The following is a 19610-nucleotide window of genomic DNA, read 5'->3' as shown; positions in this document are numbered from 1 at the left end:
AAAGCTAATTTTTTGCGAAAAAAACAAGGTGTAGATCATTTTGTTGTGATAAGTAGTAATAAAGTTTTTGGGGAATGAAAGGGAGGAGCGCTAAAAGGTGAAAATGTATCTCGTCCATAAGGTGAAAACAACCCGCGGGCTGAAATGGTAACTTACTTGAAAACGTATTATTATTGATCTATGATTATCATTATTGATTTACAAAGCGCCAACAAATTCCATGGCGCTGTACAAAGTAATAAAAACACACATGGAGTACAAAATACTACAGATATGGTATACACAAACATACAAAATACAGAGAGTTGGTACAAAATACAGAAACAGTACAAAGTACAGAATCAGAAATAACAATAGCAGAGTTAATATGAATATATATGAATATTAACAAAATCCAAGACACAAGGTTGCCCTGCCCTTGCAAGCTTACAATCTAAAGGAATGGGGGGGGGGGGGGGGGGGAACAAAAGGAGGGGTAGATTACAGTATTCAAACCAAGAGGTAATGTGTTTAAGGTTATCTGGTAGAAAGTACAACTTGGCCAGAGGGCAAAAGGTGAATTAGGCCCCGTTCACACTTGCGGTTCTCTGCCAAACGCACCGGATGACCTGACCCGGACCGGATCCGGATCGGAACGGTACGGTTCTGATCCGGATCCGATCCGGTCAGGTTGCATCAGGTGTTCATCAGGATGCGATCCGGATCCGTTTGGCAAAAGATAGTAGAAATAGAATAAAAATGTTGGGGTCTGGGAGGTCAGCAGAAGGTGGACCTGTGGAATCAGGCCCTCCGCTGTTTAGCACTCACCTCCACCTCACCTCCACCTCCGACATACTGCCAACATCTCCAGCACGTTTAAAGTCACTGCTGCTCCACTCCAAAATGCTTGCCCATGTGTCCCCATCCAAAATCGCCGCTACAATACGCATAGGAATTGGGGTAGAACATCCGGATTTTTAGCCAGTGTGTTGTGCGCTCTCCGGTTCTCATTGGTTTGTATTGGCCGGATGGTGCAGTCCGGCTCCGCTCCGGATACGGCTGCCGGAGGAGCCGGACCAAAAAATAGCGCATGTTGGGTCTTATGCCGGAGTCCGGATCCGGTCCGGACGAAACAGACGCATGTGAACGGACGCATAGGCTTTCATTGCTATGCCGTGCGTCCGTTCTGCATGCGGTCCGGCTCCGGCACGGCGATTCCGGACGGCGACCGCTAATGTGAACCGGGCCTAAGCCCTAAAATAGAGTGTATTCTTGTTGGAAAAAGTGAGTTTTGAGGGTGCGTAAAGATATCAAATGTTGGGGAGCTACGGGTGAGATGTGGCAAAGGATTCCAGAGGAGGGGTGAAGCTCGTGCAAAGAAAACAAAATCAAAAATCTTTTCGAGTGCCACCATAGGTGCCCATTGAAATTGCGGCACTGAGGGGTAACCTGGGCGCCCACAGTGACCCAGGGCTGCTTGATAAATAGGGCAGCAAAATTCCCCTCAATACCACTATTTCCATGGGCGCCCACATTTCAAAGGGCCTTCTTCACTACTAGCGTTTTGCAATTTTTGTTCAAATATAAATGGTAGAATCTATTGTTACACAATAAGAAATATTAAACTCACAGGCATCTTTCACTAAAGTGTACTTGAGCTCAAACTAATAAGTCTTTGTGTATAGCTTTATTTCATGGTAGGGCTTTAGAAAACAACAGTTAAAGGAACACTACTGATTAACATGTATTTTCAATTGAGATAGGAAATGTTTGGGAAGTGCTGCTAAGTATTGGTGTATACATTTGAATGTGTATCTCTTTATTTACTGTTATCAAATTCCTTTCACACTTCACTGATAGGGACAGGCTGAGGAGGGTGATGGGCCTGTGAATCATGAGGGGAAGGGGGAATCCCTCTCCTTACATCTATTAACCCTATGTGTGAGAAAGCTCTCACTAGCTTAACTGCAGCTGCTTGTGTCTCTCTAAATGAGCTGTCTGCACGGAGAGCAGAGGAAATGTGCCTTGTTTGTAAATGTGTGTAAAACCTGACACCCAAGGCTTTTCATATAACTCTGCAGTCTGACATGCAATTGAAAAGAACAGCACCGGTCATGTAATACTGAAACGCAGGCACACACCTTTGCAAATCAATCATTCCAATGCAGCTAAAATCTACACACAACGAATTAAAGCTTTTGCCTCTGATATTTCACATGAAAAATAGGAAAATGTTCACACATTTATTGTTAGACGTTATTTGTACATTGTCATTTTAGAACACTTGGTTTAATAGTGTTCCTTTAACTACTTTGGCCTCCTGGACGTACTAGCTATGCCCAGGAGGCCATGTGCTCGTCCGCGCGATCCTGCGGCCGATCGCGCGCGTGCACGCGCGCTCCCGGCCGCAGTTCGTTAGCCTGGCAATCAGTGAATCGGGCTATGGTGCCTAATCACTGATTCCTCTCCCCCGGAGAAAAAGCGACAGCTTCTCTCAGAAGCTTCCCTTTTTCTGGCTGTTGCGTCCCCCATGCGTCTCTCTAAGCGTATGTTACGCTTAGAGTGACGTCATTTAAACAAACTCATGGCCGCCATCTTGTGGCCAAAAAGTAAAACTACAACTAAAAGTAAAAAAAATAAAATTCAACACACATTTACATTATAAAAGCTACTGTTTCCATCCCACCCTCCCAAAAAATACCCAAATAAAATGTTTAATATAAAAAATAAAACAAAAAACATTACAATAAAAAAAAATGTAAATATTTACCTAAGGGTCTACACTTTTTAAATATCAATGTAAAGATGAAATATTTCTATATTTTTTTTTATTTTAAACTTGTAAATAGTGATAGATGCAAAACGGAAAAAATGCACCTTTATTTCCAAATAAAATATTGTCGCCATACATTGTGATAGGGAGATAATTTTAACGGTGTGATAACCGGGACATATGGGCAAATACAATACGTGAGTTTTAACTATGGAGGCATGTATTATTTTAAAACTATAATGGCTGAAAACTGAGAAATAATGATTTTTTTCCGTTTTTTTCTTATTCTTCCTGTTAAAATGCATTTACAGTAAAGTGGCTCGTAGCAAAATGTACCCCCCAAAGAAAGCCTAATTGGTGGTGGAAAAAACAAGATATAGATCAGTTCATTGTGATAAGTAGTGATAAAGTTATAGGCTAATGAATGGGAGGTGAAAATTGCTCGGATGCATAAAGTGAAAACGACTGAAGGCTGAAGTGGTTAAAGAAGTTTATTTTACTAAAAAGCACTGTTGGTCTCTGCAGTCTCCTGTCTAAGCTGATTAACTTCAAAATCACATGTGCTTTTTCTCACAAAACACAATATCATAGCTCCAAACTGTCCCTCTTTGGGAACCCTGTCCCTCTTCCTTTTTTCGTTTGTCCCTCTTTTAGGACTGATGTGCAGATCTATGTAAATATATGTATTTTTCTACTGAAAAAATTTGTTCAGATGACTCCATACTTAATTCACGTCCTTTAAATTGATGTATTTCTTAATTTCAAATGTTAAAATTAAGAAAAACTAGTGATAATAGAAAGGACCAGTGTGGTTTGAATTTTAAAATTACATGCTTTTCTTATGAATTTTTTATGGTATGCGGGACTAGGGGTGTGGCCGCATTGTGACTAGAGGTATGGCAGGGGCGTGTCTTAAACTGTACCTCTTTCTCATCTCAAAAAGTTGGGAGGTATGACCATACATGGGCATTGCCATTGATCTACAGAGCAATTTTAAAATGCAGAAATATCACAAAACACAGGAAAACTAGAAGAAATATGTAGTTCTCTAGTGCCCCTCGAAGAGGTGGTGTCCTAGTCAACTGCCTAAATTGCTTGCGCTAAAAACAGCCCTGTTGCTAATTTTGGTCCTTTTCGCTTTCTTCCTGATTTCCACTTAAAGAGTGATGCAGCCAGTGCCTTTAGTTGTTCTGACCTGTGATATGATTTGCTGTGATGTGAACCAGAAGTGGCTGTAATTCTTCCCTTACCGTATATTTCAGTAAATGCCACAAGCGGTCGCCCACCAAGGAGGACATGTCTGCCCAGGAACTGGACACCATCCAGAAGATATTAGCCAGGAATTTATACCGCATAAGGAAAACGGTGAGACATCCGGCCAATCCTAGGACTGCAGAAAGAACGAGGATTACTCATCGAGTCTGGAGTAACATATACATTTCAATAACATTTACCAGCTTAAAGGAATACTATCAATTAAAACAACTTTTTATATTACTCTATATTAGGGTACACATTACCACTAGTGCTAGGGGCACTTTATTTATTCACCCAGGTCTCTCTCCCTGCTTAAAAATCACCCCTCATTCCTCACACAGCTCACAAATATACTTCACTGTGTCACAGCATGCAGGAGAGTCTGAGGAGGAGAAGGCTGATCTGAGTAGGGAACAGGTAACTAGATGTGCTGGAATATTGCTGTAATGTAACTAGCAGGGAGATGTGTATGTACTATTCCTGACTGACTGGCTTGCTTGTGACTTTTCACTCCTGGCTGCATCTGCTTTGTAGGCTGCTATGTGGTGCAGTGCTGAGAGGGAGAGATGCTGTTTACTAACACATTATCAGGATCTTTATCAGTCAGAGAACAGAAGACAAGGAACACACATTGCTGGAATCTTTAACCCCCTTACCACCGTCTGAATAAAATTCTTCCAGCAAGGTTATTATTGAAGAGAATCTGTACTCTAAAATTATTACAATAAAAAGCATATCATTCTATTCATTGTTCTCCTGGGCCCCTCTGTGCTGTTTCTGCCTCTCCTTGCTGCAATCCTGGCTTGTAATTAACAGTTTTAGGCAGTGTTTATTTATTATTTATTTTATTTATTTATTGTATTTATAAAGCGCCAACATATTACGCAGCACTGTTTACAAACAAAAGACTGGCTTCTAACCAGAGTGTGATAGGCTGAGAACTAGCTTACTGTGTGACTCAGGCAGAGCTTGGAGGGGGTGTGTAAAGCTTCTGCCAATGACAAGCAGTGCTGCACATTCCACACTTTCCAGCCTCAGCCCGACAGAGCCGACAGAGGAAAGAAGATAATATTTATTACAGAGACAGTGCAACTAGAAAAGGCTGCAGTAATCCAGACCACATTAGAACAGGTATAGGAACTTATAGGACAGAAGAAATAAGGCTCAAAATTTTGTTACAGAGTCTCTTTAAACTATACACTGAGCAGTTGATAGCAACACCCCTGTGCAGGAACATGGTCTAGCCCTGCAGGGCCCAACATTTTTGTATGTAAAACTGACAGAGGATTTTACAGCAGAGAGGCAGAGCTGTGTAAGGAAGGACACTGCTCCTAGTACTTATGGCAATGTGTGCACTAACATACAGCATTTAAAAAAAGTTGTTTTGACAGTATTCCTTTATTTTTGGTGCTTTGAAATTTCCGTGTTTCCTGCAGCTCATCTGTAAACCTCCTTCTATTTGTCCAGCAGAGTCACAATGTAGCCGGGTCAAGGGGTGGGCAGAAAGGTGTGTGCCTTGTAGGCATTTCTAAGATGGGGCTGGAGAGGTCTTTTTAACCTCTTAACAGCCATGCATCAGCTGTCTCATTTGAGACAACTTGTGTCGGGGCAGCGAGTGCTGTCTAATCTCAGCTGCCTAGCACAGCCATGCAGAGCGGGCAGGGAGCTGTTATAGTTAAGGTGCCCATACATAAGGCGACTTTGGCGGCTGATCAACCAACCAATTTGATTATTATCAAATTGGTTGAAAATCGGTGCCGGCAAGTGCAGGCCGACCGATGATGCGACCAATTTTGGGGGAAAATTGGTCGCGTTAGTCAACTGAGCCTCGTGCAAGATGTCAGGCCAAAGTTGGTTGATCGGATGTGCTGCGGTACGGTGGCTGAGACGAAACAAGGAAACCGCCGCCGCTGCCCACCCTAATGTATAAAAGTACCCCCCCCCCCCCCCCCTGTGTGCATTCATACATTACCTGTCCTGTAGCAGCCTTTGCGCGGTGTCTGTAACATCCAAGCGGCTCTCCGTAAATACCACTGGCGCATAGCGTCTGACATCTGCGCATAGATTCTGACGTCAGACGCTATGCACCAGTGGCGTGTATGGAGAGCCACCCGGAGATGGACGGACACCGCGTAGAGGCTGACACAGGACAGGTAATGTATAAATGCACACATGGGGGGTACATTTATACATTGGGGGCAGCGGCGGTGCATACACGGCTGGCTTGGCCGATTCCCTGGAGATTTCATGCTGAAATCGGATGGGAATTGGCCTGCAGTATATGGTCAGCTTCAGCAAAGAATCAAGTTTATCTCTAATCAGATTTGATTAGAAATAAATTTGTCTCTTTGTCGAATTTGCCCATAATCTTCTGATGTATGGGCACCTGTACCTGTCCGGATGACTGAATTGGCTTCTCCTCCACCCACGGCAGCGGCACTGAACTTCTGACGTGTCCTCTGGGTCCGGATCACATGATATGACATGTCTTCTGGGTCCCGATCACATGATATGACGTGTCCTCTGGGTCCGGATCACATGATAGGACGTGTCCTCTGGGTCCGGATCACATGATATGACGTGTCCTCTGGGTCCGGATCACATGATATGACGTGTCCTCTGGGTCCCGATCACATGATATGACATGTCTTCTGGGTCCCGATCACATGATATGACATGTCTTCATGGTCCCGATCACATGATATGATGTGTCTTCTGGGTCCCGATCACATGATATGACATGTCTTCATGGTCCCGATCACATGATAGAACATGTCTTCAGGGTCCCGATCACATGATATGACATGTCTTCTGGGTCCCGATCACATGATATGACATGTCTTCTGGGTCCCGATCACATGATATGACATGTCTTCTGGGTCCCGATCACATGATATGACATGTCTTCTGGGTCCCGATCACATGATATGACATGTCTTCATGGTCCCGATCACATGATATGACATGTCTTCAGGGTCCCGATCATATGATAGAACATGTCTTCATGGTCCCGATCACATGATATGACATGTCTTCATGGTCCCGATCACATGATATGACATGTCTTCTGGGTCCCGATCACATGATATGATGTGTCTTCTGGGTCCCGATCACATGATATGACGTGTCTTCTGGGTCCCGATCACATGATATGACGTGTCCTCTGGGTCCCGATCACATGATATGACGTGTCCTCTGGGTCCGGATCACATGATATGACATGTCTTCTGGGTCCCGATCACATGATATGACATGTCTTCAGGGTCCCGATCACATGATATGACATGTCTTCAGGGCCCCGATCACATGATATGACATGTTTTCAGGGTCCCGATCACATGATATGACATGTCTTCAGGGTCCCGATCACATGATTTGCCATGTCTTCAGGGTCCCGATCACATGATATGACATGTCTTCAGGGTCCCGATCACATGATATGACATGTTTTCTGGGTCCGGATCACATGATATGACATGTCTTCTGGGTCCCGATCACATGATATTACCGGTCTTCTGGGTCCCGATCACATGATAGGACGTGTCCTCTGGGTCCCGATCACATGATAGAACGTGTCCTCTGGGTCCGGATCACATGATAGGACGTGTCCTCTGGGTCCGGATCACGATATGACATGTCCTCTGGGTCCGGATCACATGATATGACATGTCTTCTGGGTCCCGATCACATGATATGACATGTCCTCTGGGTCCGGATCACATGATATGACATGTCTTCTGGGTCCCGATCACATGATATGACATGTCCTCTGGGTCCGGATCACATGATATGACATGTCTTCTGGGTCCCGATCACATGATATGACATGTCCTCTGGGTCCGGATCACATGATATGACATGTCCTCTGGGTCCGGATCACATGATATGACATGTCTTCTGGGTCCCGATCACATGATATGACATGTCCTCTGGGTCCGGATCACATGATATGACATGTCTTCTGGGTCCCAATCACATGATATGACATGTCCTCTGGGTCCGGATCACATGATATGACGTGTCCTCTGGGTCCGGATCACATGATATGACATGTCTTCTGGGTCCCGATCACATGATATGACATGTCTTCTGGGTCCCGATCACATGATATGACATGTGATCTGGATCCAGGGGTAGGGATGCTCATGTGCATTTTGCATAAATGAAAAATCATTGGACACAGTAACGTTTTGGGAGTGATCGCTATTAGCGGTTCTATACATGCCAATCGCGATCGCTCAAGAATCGCCACCCAAACGCTGCAGGTATCGCGTTTGCAATTATCGCTAATCGCAAAATGCCCGCAATCACGGCAGTGAGAACATTGCCATAGGATTACATGTGCTAAGCGGTTTTAAAAAACGCTAGCAGTTTGCGGTGAGTGGCAATCGCGCGATTCCCCGCTCAGATGTGAACGGGGCCTAAGGCCAAGCTGCAGGGCCGCACAACTTAGCACACAAGTGATTTCCCCCCCACCTTTTTTCTGCCCACCAACAGAGCTTTCTGTTGGTGGGCTCTGATCCCTGCCGACATGTTTATTTATTTTTGTTTTTTTAATAAATATTATTATTATTTTTTATTTCACTTTTTTTTATTGTTATTAAACAGAAGAGTAAACTTTTAACATCGTAGAAAATTAGAAAACATTTTACAATTGTCAAAGGCATTTCTTCATGTTGAGATAATCAAGATTAGAATAAACGGGGAATAAGAGTTTTTCGTAGTGGTTTCTTGATGTTTGGTGAGTAATGGCAGATAAGTTCAGGTAGTCCCGGTAAGTATTCTTACGTATTGGGGGGGTTGATAAAGCCTATGACTATATGTGGAACATTTTCAGGGAGTTCGCAGTGACTATTTGAAGCATAGCCTTAAAGAAACACTAGATATCTAAAGATTATAAAGGGAATCACATTGGTCGACAAGCCACATGGCTAAGTCTAGCATATACGTATGGATTTAGGAGTGAATGAATGAATGAATGAATGAATGAGTGGGCCTCTATTTTAGGTTGGAGAGCCTGTTATATCGAATGTGTGGTTGGGGGGTCTCAGGCTGGGTTTTCTCAATCACGTAGAGTATCTAAGGAGGGTTGTAGTCTGAGGGCGTGTATGGCCATTGGTCCCAAATTTTATGGAATTTGCTGCCGGTGTCTCTTAGGGATGCTGTCATTTGCTCCATCGTTCTAGCCCAGTTTACCTTATTCTTTACATCCGATAATGTTGGGGGAGCAATATTTTTCCAAGCTTTGGCTATGGATAGTCTGGTGGCTGTTAAAACATGGGTAATCAATTGCATGGTGTGCTTATTGATGTCGGGGATAGGTTTGCTTAGGAGCATTTGTAGGGGATCTAAAGGAATGAGTACACCAGAAAGGTCAGAGATTAGGGATTGAATATCCTGCCATAGGGGGGCTATTATAGGGCAGAACCAGAAGATATGTTCAATAGTGCCTTTTTCGCCACATCCCCTCCAACATAAGTCCGAGGTGTTGGGGTAAATGTGTGAGAGGGTATCTGGGGTCAAGTACCATCGGAACAAGATTTTATATATATTTTCCCTAGTTTGTATGCAGATAGAGGAGAGTTTAGCGTTATTCCAGATATCTTCCCAGTCCTCTAGTGAAATGGAAGTGGACAAGGCAGATTCCCATTTGGTCATATAATCATGCATGGGTATATGAGAGCTTGATTTAGATTGGAGAAGCGAGTAGATTCGTGAAATGAGACCTTTCTGATGTCCTCGGTGTATGCAGAGGCGTTCAAAGGGGGAGAGTTGTGAGGTTATTGAAGATTTGGGAAAGCTATGGTGAAGGAAGTGGCTAATTTGATTATAATCCATGAGTGTCTGAGGAGTAAATGTGAGTTTATCCACCAAAGCAGATTTATCAATAATTGTGCCTGAGGGTTGATGAATCCAGTTTCGGAGGTTGAAGAACCCTTGATAGTACCATCTTGTTTTAAAGGGAGCGTGCATCCCTGGGGGGAAAGCTGGATTTCCCAAAATGGGGCATAGCGGTGAAGGTTTTGATCGTAATAGTGCCGATCGAGCAACTGATCTCCAGACACTCAGGGTGAAGGATATAGTGGGCAGGAGACTAGCCATAGGGAGGTTAGGATGTGGGTCTGACCAAATCAAAGCGGCTAGGGAGATTGGGGAGACACTAGTTGCTTCGATAAGACCCCACTTTGTAAAAACTGTTAGATCGGACCACTCAGTCAGCTGTCTAAGGTGTGCAGCCTGGTAATATAATTTCAGATAGGGGAGAGCTAGACCACCTTGTTCTCTTGGGGAGAGGAGAACTGATCTGGAAACTCTGGGTCGTTGGTGATTCCAGACAAATTTCAAGAATTCAGACTGCAACCTAGACAGCTGAGGTGAGGGGACTCTGACCGGGAGGGTTTCGAATAGATAGAGGAGACGTGGCAAGATGTTCATTTTTAACGAGTAGATTCTGCCTAGCCAAGAAATTTTGTAGGAGGTCCACTTATGAAGGTCCTGAAGGATACGGTTTATTAGTGGAGGGAAGTTATATTTGTACAGGGAAGAGTAAGTTGTTGAAAGGTGAATCCCTAAGTCTTTGTCCGCCAGTTGTATGAGTAGTGGGTCCTTAAAATGTCTAATAGATCAGGTGGGATTTTGATTGGGAGGGCTTCAGTCTTGTCTTGGTTTAATTTGAAACCTGATATAGATTCATAGGTTTTAATAGTTGAATGTAGGGCCGGTAGGGAGACTAAGGGCTGCGTTATGGTGAGGAGGACATCATCTGCAAACAGAGAGATCTTGAACTCAGAACTTCCTTGCTTTATACCTTGTATATCAGGATTTATTCTGATTGCAGACGCTAATGGTTCGATGCTGATGGCGAATAGGAGAGGGGAGAGGGGGCAACCTTGTCTTGTGCCATTGCGAATATGGAGTGGGGTGGACGGAGCGAATGGCAATTTAATTGTGGTGGAAGGAGAAGAGTATAGAAGTCGGAGGATGGATATGAATGGGCCTTGGAATCCCTGATGGTGGAGGACTCTGAAAAGAAAGGGCCAGGAGAGTCTATCGAAAGCCTTCTCTGCATCCAAACTTAGGAGCAGAGAAGGCTTCCCTGATCTGTTCATAAGGGATATTAGGTTAATTGCTCTCCTTGTGTTGTCCCCTGCTTGACGACCGTTAATAAAGCCGACTTGGTCATTATTTATTAAGGAAACCAATATGGGGTTGAGGCGGTTAGCTAGAGTCTTAGTGATTATTTTTAGATCAGAGTTTAGAAGGGAGATGGGTCGATAGCTTTGGGGGAGTTGTGGATCCTTACCCTCTTTAGGTATGACGGTGATTAAGGAATTGAGGATGGTTGACGGGGTTTTTTCACCTTCTAGCATTTTGTTTGCAAGGGTGGTCAAATGCGGGAGAAGAACTTCCTGGAATTTTTTATAGTAGAGATAGGGTAGCCCATCTGGGCCCGGGCTTTTAGAGGAGGGAAGATGTTTGAGGACTTCTTGGATCTCGTCCACTGTAATCGGGGAATTTAGTTGTTTGGATTGTTCTTCAGTAAGACGGGGAAGTTTGAGTGGCATTAAAAAGGCATCTACTTTATCTAAGAAAGAAGGGTCAGAGGATTGGTCTGGGAGATTGTATAGTTTTTGGTAATAGTCAGAAAACAACTGTGCGATTTTACGTGGGTCATAGTGTATGTTGCCTTCAGGATCTTTCACAGAGTGGACCGCCTGTTGCGAACTCCTTGGGTTAAGTTTGCGTGCTAGAATAGTATGGGGTTTGTTACCTCTTTCAAAGAAGAGCTGTCTTGTCCAGCGTAGGCTTTTCTCAATTTGGGTGGTTTGAAGGGTACGTATGTTTAGTTTTAGTTGTTGCATAAGGGAGAAATGCTCCTGGGTAGGGTGAGTTTTGTAAGTTGATTGGGCTTTGGCGAGAGAGGTTTGAAGGGCCAGGAGTTTTTGAGTGCAGTTTTTCTTTCGCCTAGTACCTTCGGCAATGAAGATCCCTCTGATAAAGGCTTTGTGAGATTCCCAGAGGATGCCTTGTGAAGCTACTGAACCATTATTGATAGCGAAATATGATCGCAACTCATCTGTAAGTTTGGTAAAGAGGATTTTGTCTTGTAATAATGATTCATTTAGCCTCCAGTGTAACGGCCTGTGGGGTTCATGAAGCCAGTTTAGTTTATTATTATTTTTTTTAATACCCACCAGCCAATCCCAGTGATCGGCTTTCATAGACATCAGCCTATAAAAGCTGATCGCTCCTGAGTCTCCCCAGGGGACAGCTGAGTGTCACATGGTTGTCCCCAGTACAGCGCTGCCATAGATCGCAGCGCTGTACAATGTAAATAGATGGCGGTTTCGCTGTCTAACAGTCTCCTAGCGGCGATCGCCACTGGGAGACTGATGGCGGGGAGGAGCTCCGTCATTCAAGCACAGATACATGCGCATCGACGCGCGCGATCTCCTGCAAAACCCCACACCAGGACTTCATGCCAATTGGCATGGATCGATCGCCAACCAGTTAATTAATGCGTAATTATAAAATGAATTACAAAATTGCCAGAAATTTTGCATTACATCGTCACACCGTATTTATTAATTTCAATGCAAAATTACATTTATGCAAAAAATTGAGTTCATCATCTATCTATCTAGCTATCTATCTGTCTGTCTATACTGTATCACCAGCAGGTGCACCTTATGATTTATAATGTTTATGCATGGACAGACTCCAGCATACAGCCGCCACACTCTGACTGCAGACACCGGAGCAGCACAAGCTAAAGAGATCCTCATCAGGAGACAGCAGAGCCTGCGGATCAGCCTCAGCAAGTATGAGCAGCCCTACAGGAAGCAGGTATGAGATCTGTGCAATATCTGTTCACTGTCTGCGATTCCACAGGACATGGAAGCCAATGCAGGCATTAAAGGACACATATTTTACACTAGGGGGAGCAGCGCCAGGGGATTCTGTTGCATTTGTCGCTCATCCCGATATCACTCTTTGGAACCGCCACACACCTGATCGACCACGACGGCCCGGCATCTTGCATCATGTCCAGTTAGTTGAGCCTGCTCTTGGCAGAACCAATTTTTATTATTTTCATTATAATCATTGAATCGGATAGTTGATCAGCTGCCAAGTCGTCTGACGTATTGCCACCTTAATATTTTATCATCTGTGCAAAAAATAATAGTTCTACTAATTTACCACAAGATGGCAGCAACATTCTGATGCACAGACCTGCAAGATTAGTTCACGTTTATGTCTATGTAATGCATATTGAAGGGAAAGGATCCTAATTTGTGATTCACAAAATCTTGTACATTGCACATAAACCATGGTTGCTTTACTCATTGTTATGACCTGGCTGACTGAGTCTGCAGAGCTAACTACCTGTGTCAGACAGGGACGGATCTAGGGGGGGGCAAGCGGGTCTCTTGCCCCAGGCGCAGTTTGTTGAATTCTTAAAAAGGCGGCAAAATTTGGATGGGGAATGGCAGTTTAGGCGCCAAAACCTGACCTTGCCCCAGGCGCAACTTGGGGCAACTTGGTCTAGATCCGTCCCTGGTGTCAGATGCAGCCTGGCTAGACTGAGCAAGCTCCTCCCCCTATCCTAGCATCATCCACATGAGGAAAATCCACTGTGTTGAGGAAAATCCAATAGGCCTCCCTGGTAAGGAGACGTTTGTAAACGTCCCCCCCTCTCACAGGCCTTAGGACACGCTCAATACCCTGGATTTTCCAATTAGGGACACGCTCACCGGGAGGGCTTAATGCAAGATGGGACCTCAACACAGTCACTTAGAGTGGATCAAATGACCACCTTTGTCTTTTGTTTACACATGATTATATATGTTTAAATTTTGAATCTCTTGAATTTCATGAAGAGGATTTAACTCATGCTGCCTGATGTTATATGGTGCTTAATCGCATGCATTTACATTCTTATGCTTCTTATAATGCTTTTATGTAATAGATTATTTCAGTGTGGGGATTTTCTGTGTGTCCTTTTCTCCCCCCATTGTTTTATATGCACTTTTCTTTGTGGGTGGGGTCTATTGAGCATGTGGTATCGGGTGTAACCTTACTCTATATAGGAGTCACCCTTTCTCATGTGCGCCTATGCTATGATTAAGGGCGTGTAACGCCCGAAACATGTCAGCATGTGGTGCTGGCTTTTAGCTTGTTATGTGTAACGATTGAATAAAGCCATATTGATTCTACCGACATCGTGCGGACTTCACTTTCTACCACCTTTATTTAACCCAAAACACAATTGCTGCGTAATTTTTTGGAGGTGTCTTGGCTGAAAACTGATGTCCCAGTTGTGCGATTGGACTTTGGACACAACGTGGGCTGCACGACCGCTGTCTGGAAACTAGGCCTGATGTTAATTGGCAGCCAGTTTTTTTTTTTTTGGGGGGGGGGGAAGGGTGTTTAAGTCCCCACATCATCAATTAGTGTTTCCCTTTAAAAAATAATGATGCTACATGCCTCATATACCCTAAAATAGTTTTTAAAGCAATTTAAAGGCCACTTCCGTTTTTTCTATCCAGATATCCGAATTTGCCCGGATATCCCAGATACTGGGGTCGGATATCCGATTCTATTCGGATACCCAAAAGGTCGCATCCGGATATCCAGATCCGGGTCAATCCGGATTTTGAAAAGGGGTCTCCAAGCAGCACTAATAGGAACATTCAATGTAGTGCATGTCATCCTCTGCCCACTAGATGGCAACACAACACCACAAGTCAGCCAGCATAGTGGGATAATTTCTTCTAGGTGCTTTTAACATTTACATCAGCCCTGTAGAGAATCTTACATGGGGAATGCATGTGCGATACACTATATACGTATACATACACGTCATATGACTCTAACAATATCTAACTGCATAATAAAACACAGCAACACGTCTGCCAGAAAACAGGCTGCAAACCTATTTATTATTGGTGTAAATAAGTTTTTCTTTTTTTTTAAAATCAGCCATAAAAAAAAAAAACGTACCGCCAACAAGCTTTCATTTTCTTAACACAATACGCTCTTCCAGATCCAACGATTGTACAGCCTGTGGACCCATTGCAAACCACAACCAGTCCAAACTAGTACATTAAAAGAACACACCCCTGATACGCAAAGTACCACAAAAAGCGTCACTTATCTGTGAAACATGGAAGAGCGGGGAAAGTGTAAAGTAAGATCATAAATATCAGTATTAAAGAGAACCAGAGACGAAGCACCCTCATGTATTTTACCATATATATCAGTGGGAACATTAGAGAAAACACCTACCCTGCTCTCTGTTTCATCCTTCACTGCTCAGCCTGCTTGTTAACAACCCTGATAAAATCCCTCGACTGAGCATTCAGTCAGGCTTTGCTCAGGAATCATTATAGCTGAGCCTGTCTTCTCTGATGTCTTTTCAAGCCCAAGCCTGCCCCCTTCTGGCTCAGCTACAATGATTCCTGAGCAAAGACAGACTGAATGCTCAGAGGGGGATTTTATCAGGGCTAATAACAAGCAAGCTGAGCAGTGAATAATGAAACTGAGAGCAGGGTAGGTGTTTTCTCTAATGTTCACACTGATATATATGGTAAAATACATGAGGGTGCTTCCTCTCTGGTTCTCTTTATTAAAAACCAATATTTTACTATAGATAAACCTAACCTTACTCTCACACAGAATCCTCCCCCCTAACGCCTACTCATCTCCCCTCACGCACATACACCCTTCCTGACGCCTAAGCCCAGTATAGCTAGCCAGATATATGTGCCCACAGTATAGAAAGCCAGGTATATTTGCCCCCAGCATAGGTAGCCAGTTATATGTGCCCCCAGTATAGTTAGCCAGGTATAGGTGCCTCCAGCATAGATAGGCAGGTATAGGTGCCCCCAGTATAGGTAGCCAGGTATAGGTGCCTCCAGCATAGATAGGCAGGTATAGGTGCCCCCAGTATAGGTAGCCAGGTATAGGTGCCCCCAGTATAGGTAGCCAGGTATAGGTGCCCCCAGTATAGGTAGCCAGGTATAGGTGCCCCCAGTATAGGTAGCCAGGCATAGGTGCCCCCAGTATAGGTAGCCAGGTATAGGTGCCCCCAGTATAGGTAGCCAGGTATAGGTGCCCCCAGTATAGGTAGCCAGGCATAGGTGCCCCCAGTATAGAAAGCCTGGTATAGGTGCCCCACATTCCCGAAAAGCTTTGGCAAGCTGGGGAAACTACAGTAAAGGAGAGGGGAGCAGTGGGCACACTGGGACACACCCCCAGGGAGGGGAACCAGACTTCTCACTCCCCCTCAGGCCCCACCCCCTTGTTCTCCCACCTCTATTGCAGAGATTTGTTGCAGCGGGAAGTGGCCGAAGTGAAACCTCACTTCCTTCCAGGCTCCACGCGCTGCTAGGCTTCTCTGTCTTATTAGCGGAAGTAGTGAGCAGCGCTGGAGACAGAGAACTTGGTTTACATTTCCAGGGAGCACTGAAAGGGTTAAGCCCCAGTGTCTACTGTATGGGTGGTAAGAACTAATTAGGCACTTTAATCTGGCTCAACAAACACAAAACACAGATAAGTGAATTTCTTTTTATTGTGTGCTGTGCAAGAGTTTGGGTACGCTTAAAATAAATGACACATGAAAGTTTTGCACCAGTTCACAGGTGCTCATCTCCTCCTCAGCAATCCTGTACTGCCTGCTCACTGCCTCCTCCAGTCAGTGTGAAGCCACACCCCTTATTATAGCCTGACAGCCACGACAGGCTATGAATCAACAGGGAGGCGTGGCTACAGAGCAATCACTGAATGCCTCTGTGTGCCCATGTGACTTAGGGGAGGGGCAGAGGGTTCAGACTAAAGGTGGCCACACACGATACAATAAAATGATCCGATTTTACGGCAATTCGATAAATATGATCGGATCCCCGAAAAAATCGAAAGCTTTTTTTTCATTCGAATGAAAAATCCGATCGTATTTCCAGTTTTCTTTTATCGATCCGGAATGCCAGATATTTTTGTTCAATCTTTCTAAAGATTGTATGGTGTGTGTTAGATTGTCAATTTATTAATATACACACCCTAGTGATTTTCTCTGATTTTCCAATCATTTTTATCATAATTGGGGACAAAATTGAACATAGGTGTTTGGTACATTGGATTCAGATTTTTGAAATGTTACTTAATTGAACAGATAGTTTAAAAATTGTATGGTGTGTGGCCACCTTAACTTGGAGAGGGCAGGCAGGTGTCAGTCTTTGAAGGAACTATTTTCCTTTTGTTTTATGTATTCTGAAAAAACAACATTAACCTATTTTGGTTCCTGGCCGTAGTTTCTACGTCCAGGAACCATGCGCGCTACCATGCGCTCCTGCGGCCGATCGCGCGCGTGCACGCGCACTCCCGGCCGCGGATTCGGTAGCCACGGAATCAATGTATCGGGCTATGGAGCCCGATCACTGATTCCTCTCCCCCGCTGAAAAAGCAACAGCTTCTCTCGGCAGATGTGCTTTTTCTGGCTGTTCCCTCCCCGATGCGTCACTCTAAGCGCGTGTTACGCTTAGAGTGACGTCATATAAACAAACTCATGGCCGCCATCTTGTGGCCAAAAAGTAATACTGCACCTGTAAGAAAAAAAAAAAAATTAACACACATTTACATTATAAATCTATTGTTTACCTCCCACCCTCCCAAAACTACCCAAATAAAATGTTTACTATAAAAAAAAAAAAAAACCTTTACAATAATAAAAAAAAAAAACATGTAAATATTTACCTAAGGGTCTAAACTTTTTAAATATCAATGTAAAGATGAAATATCTCTATATTTTTTTATTTTAAACTTGTAAATAGTGACAGATGCAAAATAGAAAAAAATGCACCTTTATTTCCAAATAAAATATTGTCGCCATACATTGTGATAGGGACATAATTTTAATGGTGTAATAAGCGGGACATATGGGCAAATACAATACGTGAGTTTTAATTATGGAGGCATGTATTATTTTAAAACTATAATGGCTAAAAACTGAGAAATAATGAATTTTTCCATTTTTTTCTTATTCTTCCTGTTAAAATGCATTTACAGTAAAGTGGCTCTTAGCAAAATGTACCCCCCAAAGAAAGCCTAATTGGTGGCGGAAAAAACAAGATATAGATCAGTGCATTGTGATAAGTAGTGATAAAGTTATAGGCTAATGAATGGGAGGTGAACATTTCTCACGTGAAAACGACGGAACGCGAATGGGTTAATCTTACAAAACTCATTCTTATATCTAAAAATCCCTCTGCCTGAATGGGGGTTATAGATGCATTTACACAGCTGAGGTGGTATGTGTGCTCATTCTGTGATTAGATTTCACAGTTACTACCGTAAATAGTTCCACTCTGGAGCTCATTCGTCAACATTCTTACTGTTGGTAATAACATTATTAGTTAAACTGCAGTATAGTAAAGCAACCACAAGATGTCACTGTCTGTAAAGTGAGGTGATGATCTCTATGGTATTGTGATTTCCTGTATTCTCTCTGTTCTATGTAAGCTGCATTACCTGATGGTTGTGTAAGGTATATTTCTCTGCATGTTTGCTTCGGTAAAGACTTCTAACGTGTTATACCCGGTGCCTATCTACGTGTGCAGAACACTCTGCTTCACTTACGACACTTTCTGTCATCTCTGCAGAGCGTGGACTCAGCGCTGGCCGGCGGCGGGACACAGAATCGGAAGAGACTGTTCCGCTCATTAACTGGTAAGTCTGGAGAGGAGACGAGGCAACACTGAGGACTGCTCCACCCAATAGTGATAGTTCAGCCTCCATCCCTGTCCGTAGTGAGATCAGCCCATATATACCGGCCTTGGGAGAACCGTATAACGGTGACACAGAAGCTGTATAATCGCCGGCAGGAGACTGTACAGCTCTTCCAATCCCCGTATTATTATTTATTGTATTTATATAGCGCCAACATATTACGCAGCGCTGCACAATAGATAAATGGATAAACGTGCAAGGAACTCACAACAAAACAACATCAGCGTTGATAACATAAGTTCAGTGTCTTTTGTTCAAAATAGTCTGTTCTAGTCCACTTTATAGCAACTTGTTAAAGGAAATCTGAAATGAGGGGATATGGAGGCTGCCATATGCATTTCCTTTTAAACCATGCCCATTGCCTGGCTATCCTGCCGCTCCTCTGCCTCTAATACTTCCAGCCATACGCCCTGAACAAGCATGCAGATCAGATGTCTCTGACTGAAGTGGGTCAGGATTCGCTGCATGCTAGTTTCAGGTGTTTGATTCAGCCACTGTTGATGTAAGAAAGATCAACAGGACTGCCAGGAAATTAGTATTGTTTGAAAGAAAATAAATAGGTCAGCCTCACTCTCACTTCAGTTGACCTTTAATGGAAGCGACATTTCCTTTAGCGGGAAATCGCTAAATGATGTAACGTGCATTACATGTCCTTATTCTTGTACCACAATTCCCCACCCCCATCACCCCCCTCCCCTCTCCATTACACTGTAACCGCAAGCAATTTTTAAAGGGAACTGGGAAAAAAAAAGTTTCACTTACCTGGGGCTTCAATCAGAACCCCCCTCCCCCCTTCTGTCCTGTTCCCACGCCCTCC

General features: G+C 43.8%; 1 protein-coding gene and 1 long non-coding RNA gene across 5 annotated transcripts in view; one reads left to right on the top strand and one right to left on the bottom strand.

Annotated features, from left to right (window-relative positions):
* Window positions 1–19610, bottom strand: part of LOC137528648 (uncharacterized) — a 211431-nt gene that overhangs the window by 94886 nt on the left and 96935 nt on the right. For all 4 annotated transcript variants that reach the window (XR_011023453.1, XR_011023450.1, XR_011023452.1 and 1 more), the window contains exon 3: window positions 4003–4142. This is a non-coding gene — a long non-coding RNA (uncharacterized lncRNA). The remainder of the gene's footprint in view (window positions 1–4002; window positions 4143–19610) is intronic.
* LOC137528644 (sodium/hydrogen exchanger 2-like) overlaps window positions 1–19610 on the top strand; it is a 66277-nt gene that overhangs the window by 43252 nt on the left and 3415 nt on the right. The window contains exons 9-11 of the mRNA XM_068250056.1: window positions 4015–4117; window positions 12728–12856; window positions 18667–18733. Of these exons, the coding sequence (XP_068106157.1) occupies window positions 4015–4117; window positions 12728–12856; window positions 18667–18733 (299 nt within the window). The remainder of the gene's footprint in view (window positions 1–4014; window positions 4118–12727; window positions 12857–18666; window positions 18734–19610) is intronic.

Source organism: Hyperolius riggenbachi, chromosome 8 (assembly GCF_040937935.1).
Source record: "Hyperolius riggenbachi isolate aHypRig1 chromosome 8, aHypRig1.pri, whole genome shotgun sequence".
Lineage (NCBI taxonomy): Eukaryota > Metazoa > Chordata > Amphibia > Anura > Hyperoliidae > Hyperolius > Hyperolius riggenbachi.
This window is presented reverse-complemented; position numbering and strand designations above follow the sequence as displayed.